Source organism: Periophthalmus magnuspinnatus, chromosome 19 (genome assembly GCF_009829125.3).
Source record: "Periophthalmus magnuspinnatus isolate fPerMag1 chromosome 19, fPerMag1.2.pri, whole genome shotgun sequence".
Lineage (NCBI taxonomy): Eukaryota > Metazoa > Chordata > Actinopteri > Gobiiformes > Gobiidae > Periophthalmus > Periophthalmus magnuspinnatus.
The window spans coordinates 3,168,977-3,186,388 of record NC_047144.1 but is presented as its reverse complement, the minus strand read 5'-3'; the positions used below and the strand labels follow the sequence as shown (position 1 = coordinate 3,186,388).

Below are 17,412 nucleotides of genomic sequence, written 5' to 3'. Positions count from 1 at the left end.
TCCCCGGGCTGGGCGCTCTTCTCCCGGCTGTGGTCGGTGAGAGTCTCCGGTCTTGGTGCTCGGATGCTCGGACACGATGACGATCCAGAACGCGCTCCGGGACCATGGACAGAGACACCGCCCGCGGATGTCCTGCCTCCAGAAGGTGCGACTTTCGCCTCAGATGTGCTCCGTTTGGACGCGTTTATCTGTGACACGTTTGCTCCTGAAACGCGCCTGGTTCGGTCCATTTGCGCCTCTTCTTTGCACATGCACACGCTTTTATGCGCCGGGCTCGTGCAGTGTCCGGATGTCTCACTTTTATTTGTATTTAAGGTGTTTATTTGGGGGTTTTAGGACGTGTTTTTGTGAGCGCTGCTGTTTTCTGTTGTTGTTTTTCGTTGCAACGTGTTGATTTCAGACTTAAAGAGACAGAACCTGGTGTTTTATTTGGACTGGACCCGCCCCTGGCTCCGGAAGCACATTTCACATTCATTTTTCACATAAACATTAGGTAAAAAATGAATAAAATCAAAGTTTGGAAGCTCTAAAACTTTATAAACTGTTAAATTCTTCAAACATTTTGCAGGATCTTGTGTTTTAAATGTGTTTTTTTGGACAGAAAACAGCAGCACAAAGAACTCAGCTCCAGATCAGTCTGAACATTTAGGAAACGTTCAGTTCTGTTTTGTGAGTGGGACGTTTGTGTTGTATCGATATCTGCTCAAACTGTCGATTAGTGCGATTTTTGATACTTTTGACGGTCCAGTTTTATCACTTTATAAATGAAACAAATATCCAAAAACAGCCTCATGTTAAAGTGAATGTCACGGGGCGTTTTATCGTCCCATAAATGTGACCTGTGCATGTGTCAGGTTGGTCTGTGTGTCTGTGTGTGTCTGTATGTATGTATGTTGTGTGTTTTGTGTGTGTGTGTCTGTGTGTAGTGTGTTTTGTATGTGTGTTGTGTGTGTGTCTGTGTGTTTGTGTTTAAGATGAATAATGGAGGTGTGACCTTCTGTTTGATCGGCTTCAGTTTAATCCAGATCCTGATCAGCTCTGCTCCTGTCTCTCCTCCTGTCTCTCTCTCCTCCTGTCTATCTCTCCTCCTGTCTATCTCTCCTCCTGTCTCTCTCCTCCTGTCTCTCTCTCCTCCTGTCTCTGCTCCTGTCTCTCTCTTCCTGTCTCTCTCTCCTCCTGTCTCTCTCTCTCTTCCTGTCTCTCCTCCTGTCTCTCTCCTCCTGTCTCTCTCTCCTCCTGTCTCTGCTCCTGTCTCTCCTCCTGTCTCTCACTTCCTGTCTCTCTCTCCTCCTGTCTCTCTCCTCCTGTCTCTCCTCCTGTCTCTCCTCCTGTCTCTCCTCCTGTCTCTCCTCCTGTCTCTCTCCTCCTGTCTCTCCTCCTGTCTCTCTCTCTCCTCCTGTCTCTCTCTCTCCTCCTGTCTCTCCTCCTGTCTCTCCTCCTGTCTCTCCTCCTGTCTCTCTCCTCCTGTCTCTCCTCCTGTCTCTCCTCCTGTCTCTCTCCTCCTGTCTCTCTCTCCTCCTGTCTCTCCTCCTGTCTCTCTCCTCCTGTCTCTCTCTCCTCCTGTCTCTGCTCCTGTCTCTCCTCCTGTCTCTCCTCCTGTCTCTCCTCCTGTCTCACATGTTTCTGATGAGGGAGAAACATTAAATGATGGTAGAAAATCGATTTATCATGATCTAATTTCTTAAGTGCCATAGATTTTAAAAGGTTAAAATCGATATCGGTAAATATCGGTTATTGATCACATTGAACAGGAGGACAAAGATACAGACACATGAACTTTCATATAAGTGAGAGGAGCAGAGGAGGAAAGGAGAGGAGCAGAGGAGGAGAGGAGCAGAGGAGGAGAGGAGGAGAGGAGCAGAGGAGGAGAGGAGCAGAGGAGGAGAGGCGGAGAGGAGGAGAGGGTCAGAGGGTCAAACCAGGACTGATCCAGGTCTAAACTGAACATTCTCGTCTAAATTAAATCCATGTTTGTAGTTTCTTGTTTGTTGTTTATTGTTTGTTTTTTGTTGTTTGTTGTTTGTGTCAGTTTGACGAACGGCTCCAGAGGAATCACATCTAAAAGACACATCATTAGAGCTGTCAATCAAACAGAGGACAGGAGACCAGACGAGAGGCGGAGAGGGAGAGGTGGAGGTCAGGGAGAGGTGGAGGTCAGGGAGAGAGGGAGAGAGGTGGAGGTCAGGGAGAGGTGGAGAGAGAGGGAGAGAGGCGGAGGTCAAGGAGAGGTGGAGAGAGAGGGAGAAGTGGAGAGAGAGGGAGAGGTGGAGAGAGAGGGAGAGGTGGAGGTCAGGGAGAGGTGGAGAGAGAGGGAGAGGTGGAGGTCAGGGAGAGGCGGAGAGAGAGGGAGAGAGGTGGAGGTCAGGGAGAGGTGGAGAGAGAGGGAGAGAGGTGGAGGTCAGGGAGAGGTGGAGAGAGAGGGAGGTCAGGGAGAGGTGGAGAGAGAGGGAGAGAGGTGGAGGTCAGGGAGAGGTGGAGAGAGAGGGAGAGAGGTGGAGGTCAGGGAGAGATGGAGAGAGAGGGAGAGAGGGGGAGGTCAGGGAGAGGTGGAGAGAGAGGGAGAGAGGCGGAGGTCAGGGAGAGGTGGAGAGAGAGGGAGAGGCGGAGGTCAGAGAGAGGTGGAGGTCAGGGAGAGGTGGAGAGCGAGGGAGAGAGGCGGAGGTCAGGGAGAGGTGGAGGTCAGGGAGAGGTGGAGAGCGAGGGAGAGAGGCGGAGGTCAGGGAGAGGTGGAGGTCAGGGAGAGGTGGAGAGCGAGGGAGAGAGGTGGAGGTCAGGGAAAGGTGGAGGTACTTCATAAGACAAGGTGATGCACAGGATAAAAACATTCTAAAGCCACTATTATTTAGTCACAAAACAAACTCAAATAAAAACATGTTTTTTCTTTTTTATATATTTGTGTTTATTTCACTGAAAAACGTAACAGCGCCTCTCCACAAACCTGACTCTTTGCTGTGCTTGTTTCCATGGAAATGTCCGTGGAGAGTAAAGGGAGGCGGGGCTCAGAGCGTCAAAAATGAAAGTGAAAAACTTGTCTCTAACTCTGTTTGTTGTGAATGAGCGATGACGATGCTGAGGCAGTTGTCATGGCGATGCCTCCAGCTGTTGTCATGGGAACGGCGGCTCCAGGTGATGATGTTGTTGTTTATTTGTGTTTTTGTTTTCCAGGCGGAGAGCGTCGTCCTGGAGATGCAAGACCCCAAATCTGGAGTCAAATCTCAGACCCAAAGACTCGTCATCACCACCATCCCCCACGCCATCACAGGTACAAGGACTAGACCAGGACTAGACCAGGACTAAACCAGGACTAGACCAGGACTAGACCAGGACTAAACCAGGACTAAACCAGGTCTGGACCAGGACTAAACCAGGACTAAACCAGGACTAGACCAGGACTAGACCAGGACTAGACCAGGACTAGACCAGGACTAAACCAGGACTAGACCAGGACTAGACCAGGACTAAACCAGGACTAGACCAGGACTAGACCAGGACTAAACCAGGACTAAACCAGGTCTGGACCAGGACTAAACCAGGACTAAACCAGGACTAGACCAGGACTAGACCAGGACTAGACCAGGACTAGACCAGGACTAAACCAGGACTAAACCAGGACTAGACCAGGACTAGACCAGGACTAAACCAGGACTAAACCAGGACTAAACCAGGTCTAAACCAGGACATGACCAGGTCTAAACCAGGACTAGACCAGGTCTGAACCAGGACTAAACCAGGACTAGACCAGGACTAAACCAGGTCTAAACCAGGTCTAGACCAGGTCTGAACCAGGACTAAACCTCAGTGAGGAGGTTGTGGATTCTGGCACAGTGCTTGTTGGAGATTCCCTTCACTTCGGGCTCTGACTGAGAGAGCATGCAGGTCGCCACGGAAACGAGAGGATGGGGGGGCGTCATGGTAACGGTGTAGAGTCGGGCGATGGAGAGGAGAGAGGGAGGAGGACGAGAGCGGAGGAGAGAGAGATGAAGAGGGAACCCAGAGTTCTACGTCACAGACTGTGGAGGAGGGAAGTAAAAATATCTCCAGACCAGAGACTGTGCGACTCTGAACAAGGATTTTGATCAATTTGTCTCTTTTTCAATCAAGTGGTTCTTCTTAAAGGCGCAGGGCTGTAGTCACATATTAAAGCCATAATGTGGAACTTTTAGTCAAAAAATAGAATAAAATAAAAGCATGTCCTCTCACTGGTTTAGTCCTGGTTTAGTCCTGGTTTAGTCCTGATGTTGTTTTCTTTCAGGAGAGGACATCGTGAGCTGGTTGTCTGAACACTTCAACATCGACACTTCAGGTACGTCCACACACCTGTCCACACACCTGTCCACACACCTGTCCACACACCTGTCCACGCACCTGTCCACACACCTGTCCATACACCTGTCCACACACCTGTCCACACACCTGTCCACACACCTGTCCATACACCTGTCCATACACCTGTCCACACCTCTGTCCACACCCCTGTCCACACACCTGTCCACACACCTGTCCATACACCTGTCCACACCTCTGTCCACACCTGTCCACACGCTTGTCCACACCTGTCCACACACCTGTCCATACACCTGTCTCTACACCTGTCCACACCTCTGTCCACACACCTGTCCATAAACCTGTCCACACACCTGTCCATGCACCTGTCCACACACCTGTCCACACCTGTCCATACACCTGTCCACACACCTGTCCACACCTCTGTCCACACCTGTCCACACGCTTGTCCACACCTGTCCACACACCTGTCCATACACCTGTCCATACACCTGTCCATACACCTGTCCACGCACCTGTCCATACACCTGTCCATGCACCTGTCCATACACCTGTCTCTACACCTGTCCATACATCTGTCCACACACCTGTCCATAAACCTGTCCACACACCTGTCCATGCACCTGTCCACACACCTGTCCTGCTTCTATAACGACATGTTTGAGTTTGTGCCAGTTTGATTGACAGTTTGTCTCTCTGTCAGAGGCGCGCAGTGTGGGGTCCATGCTGGTTGCCCTCGGTTACCTGTATCCTCTTCAGGACCATAAGAAACTGTCCATCAAATCCGACGCCTCGCTCTACCGCTTCCAGGTCCTCACGAGACTTAAATCCGACCTTTTCACACCGTTTAAACATGTTTTGTTGTTTTATTGTCATTTTTCCTCTGACTGTTTAGACTGATCCATGTTTGAATAATCTTTATTCCGACGTTTTCACCTCCTCTTTTGTCCCTCTACAGACGCCGTACTTCTGGCCCACACAGCAGTGGCCTGTAGAAGACACAGATTATGGTCAGTACAAAATAATCCCATGATGAACTCCATCAAAACAGTTTCCACGTTTAAAAATGAATAAAGCTGCACTGTGGAACTTTTCTGCTGAAGCTCTCCTTTTTGTTTTTATACAGCAATCTATCTCGCAAAACGAAATATTCGCAAAAAAGGCATCCTGGAGCTTCATGAACAGGTGACACAAGCTCAGCCAGTCAAAAAGTTTCATTTAATAAAAAATAAATAAATAAAATAAATTAATTAATAAAAAAAAAAATAAAAAAAATAAATAAATAAATACAAATAAAATAAAATAAATAAATAAAACTTCTCGTGTCCAGGAGCAGTACAACCGTCTGCACAAATGGATGAACCACAAATGGGACTTTATCGTCATGCAGGCCAAAGAACAGTACAGGTCTGTATCTGTTTAATGCCACACTGCGGAACATTCACAGCTTTGCAAATCAGAAACTGACTTTTACAGAATTTCTGTGTCACACGGAGCAGAGGATTTACGGAGGACAAAAATGTCTTTTTCAGAGCAGCGAAAGAGCGAAAGAAACCGGACAGAGTGGTGTTTGAGTGTCAGGAGAGAGCGTACTGGGTCGTCCACAGACCCCCGGTGAGTCCAGGACTGGACCAGGACTAGACCAGGACTAGACCAGGACTAGACCAGGACTAGACCAGGACTAGACCAGGACTGGACCAGGACTAGACCAGGACTAGACCAGGACTAGACCAGGACTAGACCAGGACTGGACCAGGACTAGACCAGGACTAGACCAGGACTAGACCAGGACTAGACCAGGACTAGACCAGGACTAGACCAGGACTAGACCAGGACTAAACCAGGTCTAGCCCGTCTCTTTCCTCCTCTGCTCCTCTTCGCCCCCTGCAGGCCTCATTAGCCTCATTAGCTGGTCCCATGTGGCTTCGTTAAAGGTTAAACTTTATTAATATTTTATGGAGACAAACGTGACGACAGATTTTACACTTTTATATAGATGTGTTTTTATTTTTTATTTTTCTCCTCTAAACCAGGACTAAACCAGGACTAAACCGGGACTAAACCAGGACTAAACCAGGACTAAACCAGGACTGAAACTGGACTTAAATATGAATAAATAAATACATAATGATACTTTAAATCAGTCTGTGTCAACATAATATCTGTCCTGTGTGTGTGTGTGTGTGTTTTCAGCCCGGGACAGTGAGTGCGATGGACTATGGACTGGACAGAAGAGCCGACCCCAACGCCGACCAGGTACAAGGTGAGAGTTTAAAATACTGCAGTTTTAAAATACATTTAAAGTTCTGATATTTTACGCATATTTCACTTCTTCTCCGTCAGTGTAAATAAACAAAAGTGGAACTATTTTCTCATAACATCAGTGAATCTCCCTCTGTTACATAAGCCCCGCCCCCGTCTGAGCTCCAGGTGAAGACAGTAGGAGATATAATCCAGAATGACCTGATATCCAGTTTTAATCAGATTATAATCCATAATCAGATTAGGCTGTTCACCTGTTTGTCCTCTGAATGATCCCTGCTGCTCAGTTCAGATTAACACTAAACATTTGTCTTTTGTTTCTGTTTCTCTCTCTGCAGATTTTTACACGTCTGAGATCGACAAACTGGAACTGTACCTGATTTTTATGATTTTAAAACCAAAAAAAACCCCAAAACTAGTTCATTTTAAACAGTTTGCAGTGGTTCAAAGTTCTTCCTCTCTCGCCTTATGCATCAGAACATCCTAATTACTCACCGTGATGAGTTTAAAAGAGCTTTCCAACACTTTCACAGACCACAGCAGAGTTTGGCATTAACACTAGCATGCTAACATTGTGCTTCCTGATTCTTGGGCAATAAAAGATTTTAAAATTAGATGCAGACAGAAAACAGGGGATTTATATAAAGTATCTGCACTGGAGCGAGGCACAATTTACTCAAATATATGTGAAAAAAAATTAAATAAAGCATTTTAAGTCTAGATAAATCAGGACTAAACCAGGACTAAATCAGGACTTAACCAGGACTAAATCAGGACTTAACCAGGTCTAAATCAGGACTAAATCAGGACTTAACCAGGACTAAATCAGGACTAAATCAGGACTTAACCAGGACTAAATCAGGACTTAACCAGGTCTAAATCAGGACTAAATCAGGACTTAACCAGGACTAAATCAGGACTCAATCAGGTCTAAATCAGGACTAAATCAAGACTTAACCAGGTCTAAATCAGGACTAAATCAAGACTTAACCAGGTCTAAATCGGGACTTAACCAGGTCTAAATCAGGACTAAACTGGGACTAAACCAGGACTAAACCAGGTCTAAATCAGGGCTAAACCAGCACTATAACAAGGACTAAACTGTGACTAAACCACTTCTTAAACAGTACTTAACCAGGACTTAACCAGGTCTAAACCAGGACTAAACCAGGTCTAAACCAGGACTAAACCAGGTCTAAACCAGGACTAAACCAGGTCTAAACCAGGACTAAACCAGGTCTTCACAAGGACGGCACCAAGACTAAGCCACATTTAAAACTGGACAAACCGAAAATAGTGTGTGGAGTTTAAAAACACAGTGGAGCACTTCCTGTATCACCACTTCATGACATCACAAGGTGGAACGGAGACATTGGACAAGTGTAAATGAAGTGTTTGTGTTGTCTCCTTCAGGCCACAACCCCGGACTTCTACGAGAGAATTGTGAGTTTTACATTTAAGCATTTTCATAATTATTTATTATTTATTTTTAATATTAATTATAATTGATCTTGTGTTTGTGCGTCTTGTGTCCAGATGATCTTCACTCAACAGTCCATCATGAGGCCCCGGGTCAAGTCCTCCGTGTCTCTGGGAGCGTGAGTTCAAGTTTCAATACCGATACTCGATTCTCAATACCGATTCTGATACTACAATGATAATAAAAACACTCTTTCTTTAGACAATAGAATGTGATTTTCTACATTAAATAGTAGTACTGTAAATTTCGGACTATAGAGCCGCACCTGAATATAAGCCGCAGGTTTTTGTGTCGTAGCATGAGATATTTACACAGAATGACAGTACGCAGAGGTTTTTTATTTTAGTTTTAATTTAAGACACGCTTTTTCTCAAACTGCGCCTGAAAATCAGCACCAACATGAGGCTCTATTTCCTTCTTTGAGGCCAAACTTACGTGCGGTGGCTCTATTTCCTTCTTTGATGTCAAACTCACGTGCGGTGGCTCTATTTCCTTCTTTGACAGTCAAACTTACGTGCGGTGGCTCTATTTCCTTCTTTGAGACCAAACTCACGTGCGGTGGCTCTATTTCCTTCTTTGAGGCCAAACTTACGTGCGGTGACTCTATTTCCTTCTTTGACGTCAAACTTACGTGCGGTGGCTCTATTTCCTTCTTTGAGGTCAAACTTACGTGCGGTGGCTCTATTTCCTTCTTTGACAGTCAAACTTACGTGCGGTCGCTCTATTTCCTTCTTTGACGGTCAAACTCACGTGCGGTGGCTCTATTTCCTTCTTTGAGGCCAAACTCATGTGCGGTGGCTCTATTTCCTTCTTTGATGTCAAACTCACGTGCGGTGGCTCTGTTTCCTTCTTTGAGGCCAAACTCATGTGCGGTGGCTCTATTTCCTTTTTTGAGGCCAAACTTACGTGCGGTGACTCTATTTCCTTCTTTGACGTCAAACTTACGTGCGGTGGCTCTATTTCCTTCTTTGAGGTCAAACTTACGTACGGTGGCTCTATTTCCTTCTTTGACGGTCAAACTTATGTGCGGTGGCTCTATTTCCTTCCTTGACAGTCAAAATCACGTGCGGTGGCTCTATTTCCTTCTTTGAGGTCAAACTTACGTGCGGTGGCTCTATTTCCTTCTTTGAGGTCAAACTTACGTGCGGTGGCTCTATTTCCTTCTTTGAGGCCAAACTCACGTGTGGTGGCTCTATTTCCTTCTTTGAGGCCAAACTTACGTGCGGTGGCTCTATTTCCTTCTTTGAGGCCAAACTTACGTGCGGTGGCTCTATTTCCTTCTTTGAGGTCAAACTTACGTGCGGTGGCTCTATTTCCTTCTTTGACAGTCAAACTCACGTGCGGTGGCTCTATTTCCTTCTTTGAGGCCAAACTTACGTGCGGTGGCTCTATTTCCTTCTTTGATGTCAAACTCACGTGCGGTGGCTCTATTTCCTTCTTTGAGACCAAACTCACGTGCGGTGGCTCTATTTCCTTCTTTGAGGCCGAACTTACGTGCGGTGACTCTATTTCCTTCTTTGACGTCAAACTTACGTGCGGTGGCTCTATTTCCTTCTTTGAGGTCAAACTTACGTGCGGTGGCTCCATTTCCTTCTTTGACAGTCAAACTTACGTGCGGTGGCTCTATTTCCTTCTTTGAGGCCAAACTCATGTGCGGTGGCTCTATTTCCTTCTTTGATGTCAAACTTACGTGCGGTGGCTCTATTTCCTTCTTTGAGGTCAAACTTACGTGCGGTGGCTCTATTTCCTTCTTTGACAGTCAAACTTACGTGTGGTGGCTCTATTTCCTTCTTTGAGACCAAACTTATGTGCGGTGGCTCTATTTCCTTCATTGAGGTCAAACTTACGTGCGGTGGCTCTATTTCCTTCTTTGACAGTCAAACTTACGTGTGGTGGCTCTATTTCCTTCTTTGAGACCAAACTCACGTGCGGTGGCTCTGTTTCCTTCTTTGAGGCCAAACTCATGTGCGGTGGCTCTATTTCCTTTTTTGAGGCCAAACTTACGTGCGGTGACTCTATTTCCTTCTTTGACGTCAAACTTACGTGCGGTGGCTCTATTTCCTTCTTTGAGGTCAAACTTACGTACGGTGGCTCTATTTCCTTCTTTGACGGTCAAACTTATGTGCGGTGGCTCTATTTCCTTCCTTGACGGTCAAAATCACGTGCGGTGGCTCTATTTCCTTCTTTGAGGTCAAACTTACGTGCGGTGGCTCTATTTCCTTCTTTGAGGTCAAACTTACGTGCGGTGGCTCTATTTCCTTCTTTGAGGCCAAACTCACGTGCGGTGGCTCTATTTCCTTCTTTGAGGCCAAACTCACGTGCGGTGGCTCTATTTCCTTCTTTGAGGCCAAACTTACGTGCAGTGGCTCTATTTCCTTCTTTTAGGTCAAACTTACGTGCGGTGGCTCTATTTCCTTCTTTGACGTCAAACTTATGTGCGGTGGCTCTGTTTCTTTCTTTGATGTCAAACTTACGTGCGGTGGCTCTGTTTCCTTCTTTGAGGCCAAACTCATGTGCGGTGGCTCTATTTCCTTCCTTGACGGTCAAAATCACGTGCGGTGGCTCTATTTCCTTCTTTGAGGTCAAACTTATGTGCGGTGGCTCTATTTCCTTCTTTGACGGTCAAACTCACGTGCGGTGGCTCTATTTCCTTCTTTGACGTCAAACTCACGTGCGGTGGCTCTATTTCCTTCTTTGAGGCCAAACTCACGTGCGGTGGCTCTATTTCCTTCTTTGAGGCCAAACTCACGTGCGGTGGCTCTATTTCCTTCTTTGAGGCCAAACTTACGCGTGGTGGCTCTATTTCCTTCTTTGATGGTCAAACTCACGTGCAGTGGCTCTATTTCCTTCTTTGATGTCAAACTCACGTGCGGTGGCTCTATTTCCTTCTTTGACGTCAGATCCGTTTCCTTTATCTTAAAAAACTGCATCATTTTCATTTCTTCGTGTGTTTTCCATGATGAGGGTGTCGTGATTCACAAAGTGACCGTTCAAAATCAAAACTCGTGTATTCTTCAGCGCATAATCTTTCCCCACGTGTGTCTCACTTTTGCGTTTACAGCTAGAGAGCGCCCCCCGGTGGCCGTTAACCAGTAAAAATCTATAAATTAGCCGCACCGTTAGCCGCAGGGTTCAAAGCGTGGGGAAAAAAGAAGCGGCTTATAGTCTGAAATTGACGGTATTTTGCGAACAATAAGTATCTAGTTTCCTTTTTACAACAATCACGTCTTGGAGGTTGAAGAATGACGCCACGTTTTGAAGCCGGCGAGAAAAAAATAATTAAAGTTTTGTGCTTTTAAACTGACAGAGAAGACGTTGAACTTTGCTCCAGTGTTTATTTCATGTGAACAGGCGCAGTATTTACAGAGACATGAACCGTAAACCTCCCCGTGTTTCTTTCAGTTTGGTGAAATACTGCGCCACGTACCACAGCCACGACCCGTTCCTCTCCAGATGTCTGCCCTCCAACCCCTGGCTCACGGACGACGCCACCTACTGGACGCTCAACATGCCCAAGTCTGCGCCACGGGTTTAAAGCTGCGTTTGATTCTGCGAAATGGACTTTTCAGAGATTCAAAACGAGCGGAAACGGGGCGTAGATCGGAGTAAAAATAAAGATTACTCTACTCTAAATACAACTCAACGAGAAGAAACAACAACGACACGATTTAAAGATCTGAAAAGTCCGTTTTGTAGAATAAGTTTGCTTTAAAATGTCAGTGTCTCGTGGGTAAATTGTGTCAAACTTTTAGATATAAGTCTCTCAATTTTCAACATATTTTTCTACTTTTCTGAGCAAACTGCTTCTTGATTAGTGTAAAACTATAATTTAGATTTTCTCCACCCAAATAAGTCGAAATTAGAGTTAAAAATAAGTCGTTCTATGTATTTAAAAGAGAGGATGTGAAATCATAGAAGTGAAATACCTCGTCTTTAAATTTAAAGTGTGGAGGTTCCGACCAAACAGCGAGTCGAGAGATGGACCTTCAGCTTCGGCGAACTGCTCTCAGACCCACGAGGACGAGACGATTTTAGACTGTTTCTGAGGAAGGAGTTCAGCGGTGAGGACCAGGACTAGACCGGGACTAGACCGGGACTAGACCGGGACTAGACCGGGACTAGACCGGGACTAGACCAGGACTAGAGCAGGACTAGACCGGGACTAGACCGGGACTAGACCAGGACTAGAGCAGGACTAGACCGGGACTAGACCGGGACTAGACCGGGACTAGAGCAGAACTAGACCGGGACTAGACCAGGACTAGACCGGGACTAGAGCGGGACTAGACCAGGACGAGACCAGGAGGAGACCGGGACTAAAACAGGACTAGACCGGGACTAGACCGGGACAAGACCAGGACTAGACCGGGACTAGACCAGGACTAAAACAGGACTAAAACAGGACTAGACCAGGACTAAAACAGGACTAGACCAGGACTAGACCAGGACTAAAACAGAACTAAATCAGGACTAAACCAGGACTAAACCAGGACTAAACCAGGACTAAATCAGGACTAAAACAGGACTGAACCAGAACTAAATCAGGACTAAACTAGGACTAAACCAGGACTAGACCAGGACTAAACCAGGACTAAACCAGGACTAAACCAGGACTAAACCAGGACTAGACCAGGACTAAACCAGGACTAAACCAGGACTAAACCAGGACTAACTGTTTCGTGTGTTTTCAGGAGAGAACTTGGCGTTCTGGGAGAGCTGTGAGGACCTGAAATGGGGAGCAGCAGCGACTATGAAGGAGAAGGCTGAGCACATCTACAAGTACTAATACTTTATATACTTATACTAGTACTACATATACTTATACTTTAATAATAGGATGAAGGAGAGGTTTGAGCACATATAAGTACTATCATGATGTTTATTGTAATAACGTCTGAACAATAGTTTTCAGTGAGATTCTGAAACAAGAAAAGAAACAGAAGTGAATAAATGTAAATCAAATCTCACACAAAATATAAAATATATAAAATAACTGAAAATGCAATAAACATGGTAAAACTGACACTAAAATACTGCACAAGTCTATGTTTAGCAAAAAGCAGAAAATAAATGCCATTCAAAACAAAAGAGCTCCATCTGGTGGCTGCAAAAAGTAACTACAACAACAACGGCTCCCTCTCGTGGCCATGAAAAAGTCACTACAAAGGACAAGGCGTGCTTAAGGGCCCCTGCAGTGTGGGCCAGGGAAACCCCGACTCTGGACCATGCTGGACCAGAGACCGGACCAGAGACCAGACCTGAGACCGGACCAGAGACCAGAGACTGGACCAGAGACCAGAGACCGGACCAGAGACCGAACCTGTGACTGGACCAGAGACCAGACCAGAGACCAGACCTGAGACCAGACCAAAGACCGGACCAGAGACCAGAGACCAGACCAGAGACCAGACCAGAGACCAGACCAGACCAGAGACCAGAGGCTGCACCTGAGACCGGACGAGAGACCGACTCTGAGACCAAAGACCAGACCAGAGACCTGACCTGAGGCCTGACCTGAGACCAGAGACCAGAGACCAGAGACCAGCTTTAATTGTACTTGCTGCTTTTCCTTCAGGACGTTCCTGGCGCGTGGAGCTCCTCGTTGGATCAACATCGATGGAAAAACGATGGAGATCACCATAAAGTCTCTGAAACACCCTCACAGATACGTGCTGGACGCGGCGCAGACTCACATCTACATGCTCATGAAGAAGGTCAGTGAACGCCCCTAATGCCGCGCTTCAGACGACACCTCCACATTCTACGGGACGTGTTGATACTGATACAGATGATGTCGTCAGCGTTCCCTGAGGGTGTGACGCTAACTGTAGGCACTACTCTGTCTGAAGCTTTGTTAGATAGACTTTAATCTGAGCTTTGTTTTAACCAAAAAGAACTGGAACCACAGCAGGTGAGCTGATTTGTGCGGTTAAACAAATCCCTCTTAAATAACATTACAGTCACAAGCTAGCTAGCGTTAGCCAACAGTTTTTCCGTTAGCCGCTCTCACCTTTTTGTGTAAAATCAAACTCCTAAACAGGTCCACGAACGCTCGCATTGATCACACGCTCCTGAAAACCTATCTGGCTGTGTTTACTTGTGTCACCGTGGTAACTGCTACACATTCCACCATAGCCATACACGTAGAGCACCCCCAGCAAGACGTCACTGCAAAGTATCAATAGGCAGCTTAACAGACAAAATGACAAATTACAAATGCGGCAAAATGGAAACTGAAAATAGTTTCTCTGTTGTTGCTGTGACTGTGCTAGCTTGTTAGCTAACGGTAGGAGGAGATAAACGAAACTTCATTGTGATCTACAACAATTAATCTCATCAACGCAGACTCAAAAATGTTCTTTAAGGAGAGAAAGTTTCTGTTCTGAGTCTAAAGTCTGTATTATAAATGATAAATGTGCTCACTGTTTTTCTGCTGTTGACTTGCTAACCTGCTAGCCGCTACGTGTCAAACAGGAAGTGAGCATGGACTGCACTTCTGGCTCCATCGACTCTGGCTCCAGTTCACCTTCTATTGCAGAGCTGTGTCCTCCCTCTGCTGTCAGACTCGTCATTTTGGTCTTAAATGTTTGTCTTAACCCACAATAAGCTGCAGAGAATATGTTTTAACTAAAGTGTGTTCGTTTGTGGTTCAGGATTCTTACGGCCGCTACCTGAAGTCTCCAGTTTTCAAAGAGACTCAGAAGAAAGCCCTGAGCCCTGAGGAGCACAAGTTCACGTACGTCTGAGCACGTCTTTAAAGGAAAAAGATCTAATGTTGTTTACACATCACAAACAGACCTGTGTTTTGTTTCACTCTCACATTTAACCCAGGACTAAAGAGGGACTAAACCAGGACTAAACCAGGACTTAAACAGGACTAAAGCAGGACTAAAACAGGACTAAACCAGGACTAAACCAGGACTAAAGCAGGACTAAACCAGGACTAAAGCAGGACTAAACCAGGACTAAAGCAGGACTAAACCAGGACTAAAGCAGGACTAAACCAGGACTAAAGCAGGACTAAACCAGGACTAAAACAGGACTAAACCAGGACTAAAGCAGGACTAAACCAGGACTAAAACAGGACTAAAGCAGGACTAAAGAGGGACTAAAGCAGGACTAAAGCAGGACTAAAACAGGACTAAAGCAGGACTAAAGCAGGACTAAAGCAGGACTAAAGAGGGACTAAAGCAGGACTAAAACAGGACTAAACCAGGACTAAACCAGGACTAAAACAGGACTAAAGCAGGACTAAAGCAGGACTAAAGAGGGACTAAAGCAGGACTAAAGCAGGACTAAAGAGGGACTAAAGCAGGACTAAACCAGGACTAAAACAGGACTAAACCAGGACTAAACCAGGACTAAAACAGGACTAAACCAGGACTAAAACAGGACTAAAGCAGGACTAAAGCAGGACTAAACCAGGACTAAAACAGGACTAAACCAGGACTAAACCAGGACTAAAACAGGACTAAACCAGGACTAAAGCAGGACTAAAACAGGACCAGACCAGGACTAAAACAGGACTAAACCAGGACTAAAACAGGACTAAAGAGGGACTAAAGCAGGACTAAAACAGGACTAAAACAGGACTAAAGCAGGACTAAAGAGGGACTAAAACAGGACTAAAACAGGACTAAAGAGGGACTAAAGCAGGACTAAAACAGGACTAAAACAGGACTAAACCAGGACTAAAACAGGACTAAAGAGGGACTAAAGCAGGACTAAAACAGGACTAAAACAGGACTAAACCAGGACTAAAACAGGACTAAAGAGGGACTAAAGCAGGACTAAAACAGAACTAAACCAGGACTAAAGCAGGACCAGACCAGGACTAAAACAGGACTAAAACAGGACTAAAGAGGGACTAAAGCAGGACTAAAACAGGACTAAAACAGGACCAGACCAGGACTAAAACAGGACTAAAGAGGGACTAAAGAGGGACTAAAACAGGACTAAAACAGGACTAAACCAGGACTAAAACAGGACTAAAGAGGGACTAAAGCAGGACTAAAACAGGACTAAAACAGGACTAAACCAGGACTAAAACAGGACTAAAGAGGGACTAAAGCAGGACTAAAACAGAACTAAACCAGGACTAAAGCAGGACCAGACCAGGACTAAAACAGGACTAAAAGAGGGACTAAAGCAGGACTAAAACTGGACTAAAACAGGACTAAACCAGGTCTAAACCAGGTCTAAACCAGGTCTAATCCAGCTCTCTCTCCTCAGGGGTTCCCAGCTGGAGCAGAACGCCCGCAGTCGCCGCCCGAGCCTGAGCCCGATCGTCCTGCGGCAACTGGAGCAGGAGAGAAGAGCCAAGATGGCCGCCACCGCTCCAGTCGACATCACACAGGTCATGAGCAAACTGAGCCGCAAACCTCAGTGACACGCCAGACCCAGACGCCAGACCCAGACGCCAGACCCAGACGCCAGACCCATGAGGACAAGTCAAAAGTTACACAGTGCAGCTTTAAACATCACTGCACACAGCTTCATAAGCAGACCATATGAATTCAAGTTTTATTTTTAAGTTGAGAAGAATAGTAACAAAAAGCAGCTTATAGCGATTTCATTTTAAAGAGAATGTTTTACGAATTTTACTCATCAAATCACGGTTCATTACATTTTAATTAAATTTACATGACGGAATGTTTAGTGTTGTGTTTAGTCATGTTGTTTACTTTTAGTTTTTTGCCATTTTTATTTCAGTTATAACTCTGGATGTTTGTATGTTTAGCGCTTTGTTTAGTCCATAGACTGTATATTTAAGTGGCTATAGCTAACCTGCTAGCCGCGCCGTCTTCTATTGAAAAACCGTGGCTCCTCTCTCTGTACTTGCTGCGGTCAGACTCGTCATTCTGGTCTTAAAATGTTCGTATTAACCAACTCTACATGATCCTGGGGTTTTTATTTCACTATTTTGTTCCTAAATCAAGATATGAACATTAATAACCGAAAAATCAGGCTCCTGCTTTCCCCGTGGTCGCTTATGTTAGCATTAGCAACAGGTTTGATTGACAGCGGGCGCGACGGGGGCAGGTAGAGGCATTGACGCCAACAGCCTCGCTCCTGATTGGCTCTTTGGTTGCTCTGATACGCTCGCTTGCTTAAATTAGCCTCTATAACTGCTAGCCTCCATGCTAGCCTCACACTCCCTCCGTCCACTTCTTTATACAGTCTGTGTTTTTTGTTTTAATTCAGTTTTCAGTCATGTTTCTTTCAGTTTTCTCTCTGGATGTTTAGTGTGATGTTTACTCGTGTGTTTTTAGTTCACTTTTGTCAGTTCAAAATAAAACTCACTCTTCACCGTGTGTCGTTCATCTCTGTTCACTTTGAGGTACAACTTTTATTTGACTTTTATTTTTCTGTTGACTCATTCATAA

The 17,412-nt window shown here is 45.7% G+C and overlaps 1 protein-coding gene across 1 annotated transcript; it reads left to right on the top strand.

Moving 5' to 3' along the window:
• On the top strand, positions 1-17,189 carry rgs9b (regulator of G protein signaling 9b). Its single transcript, XM_033985150.2, has 17 exons — positions 1-145; positions 3,166-3,262; positions 4,253-4,303; positions 4,988-5,094; positions 5,243-5,294; positions 5,411-5,469; positions 5,615-5,691; positions 5,817-5,898; positions 6,478-6,540; positions 7,960-7,989; positions 8,083-8,144; positions 11,429-11,542; positions 11,972-12,087; positions 12,718-12,805; positions 13,602-13,740; positions 14,680-14,762; positions 16,259-17,189. The coding sequence occupies exons 1-17, from the start codon at positions 77-79 to the stop codon at positions 16,413-16,415; spliced, it is 1,446 nt and encodes a 481-aa protein (XP_033841041.2). The 5' UTR covers positions 1-76; the 3' UTR covers positions 16,416-17,189.
• Positions 17,190-17,412: the final 223 nt, after the last annotated feature.

Bases quoted from the DNA above. Each gene is read 5' to 3' on its own strand.
- rgs9b (XM_033985150.2), top strand. From the start codon at position 77: ATGACGATCCAGAACGCGCTCCGGGACCATGGACAGAGACACCGCCCG. The intron at 7,990-8,082 runs GTGAGTTTTACA...TCTTGTGTCCAG, and splicing joins CGGACTTCTACGAGAGAATT to ATGATCTTCACTCAACAGTC. The intron at 8,145-11,428 runs GTGAGTTCAAGT...TGTTTCTTTCAG, and splicing joins TCCTCCGTGTCTCTGGGAGC to TTTGGTGAAATACTGCGCCA.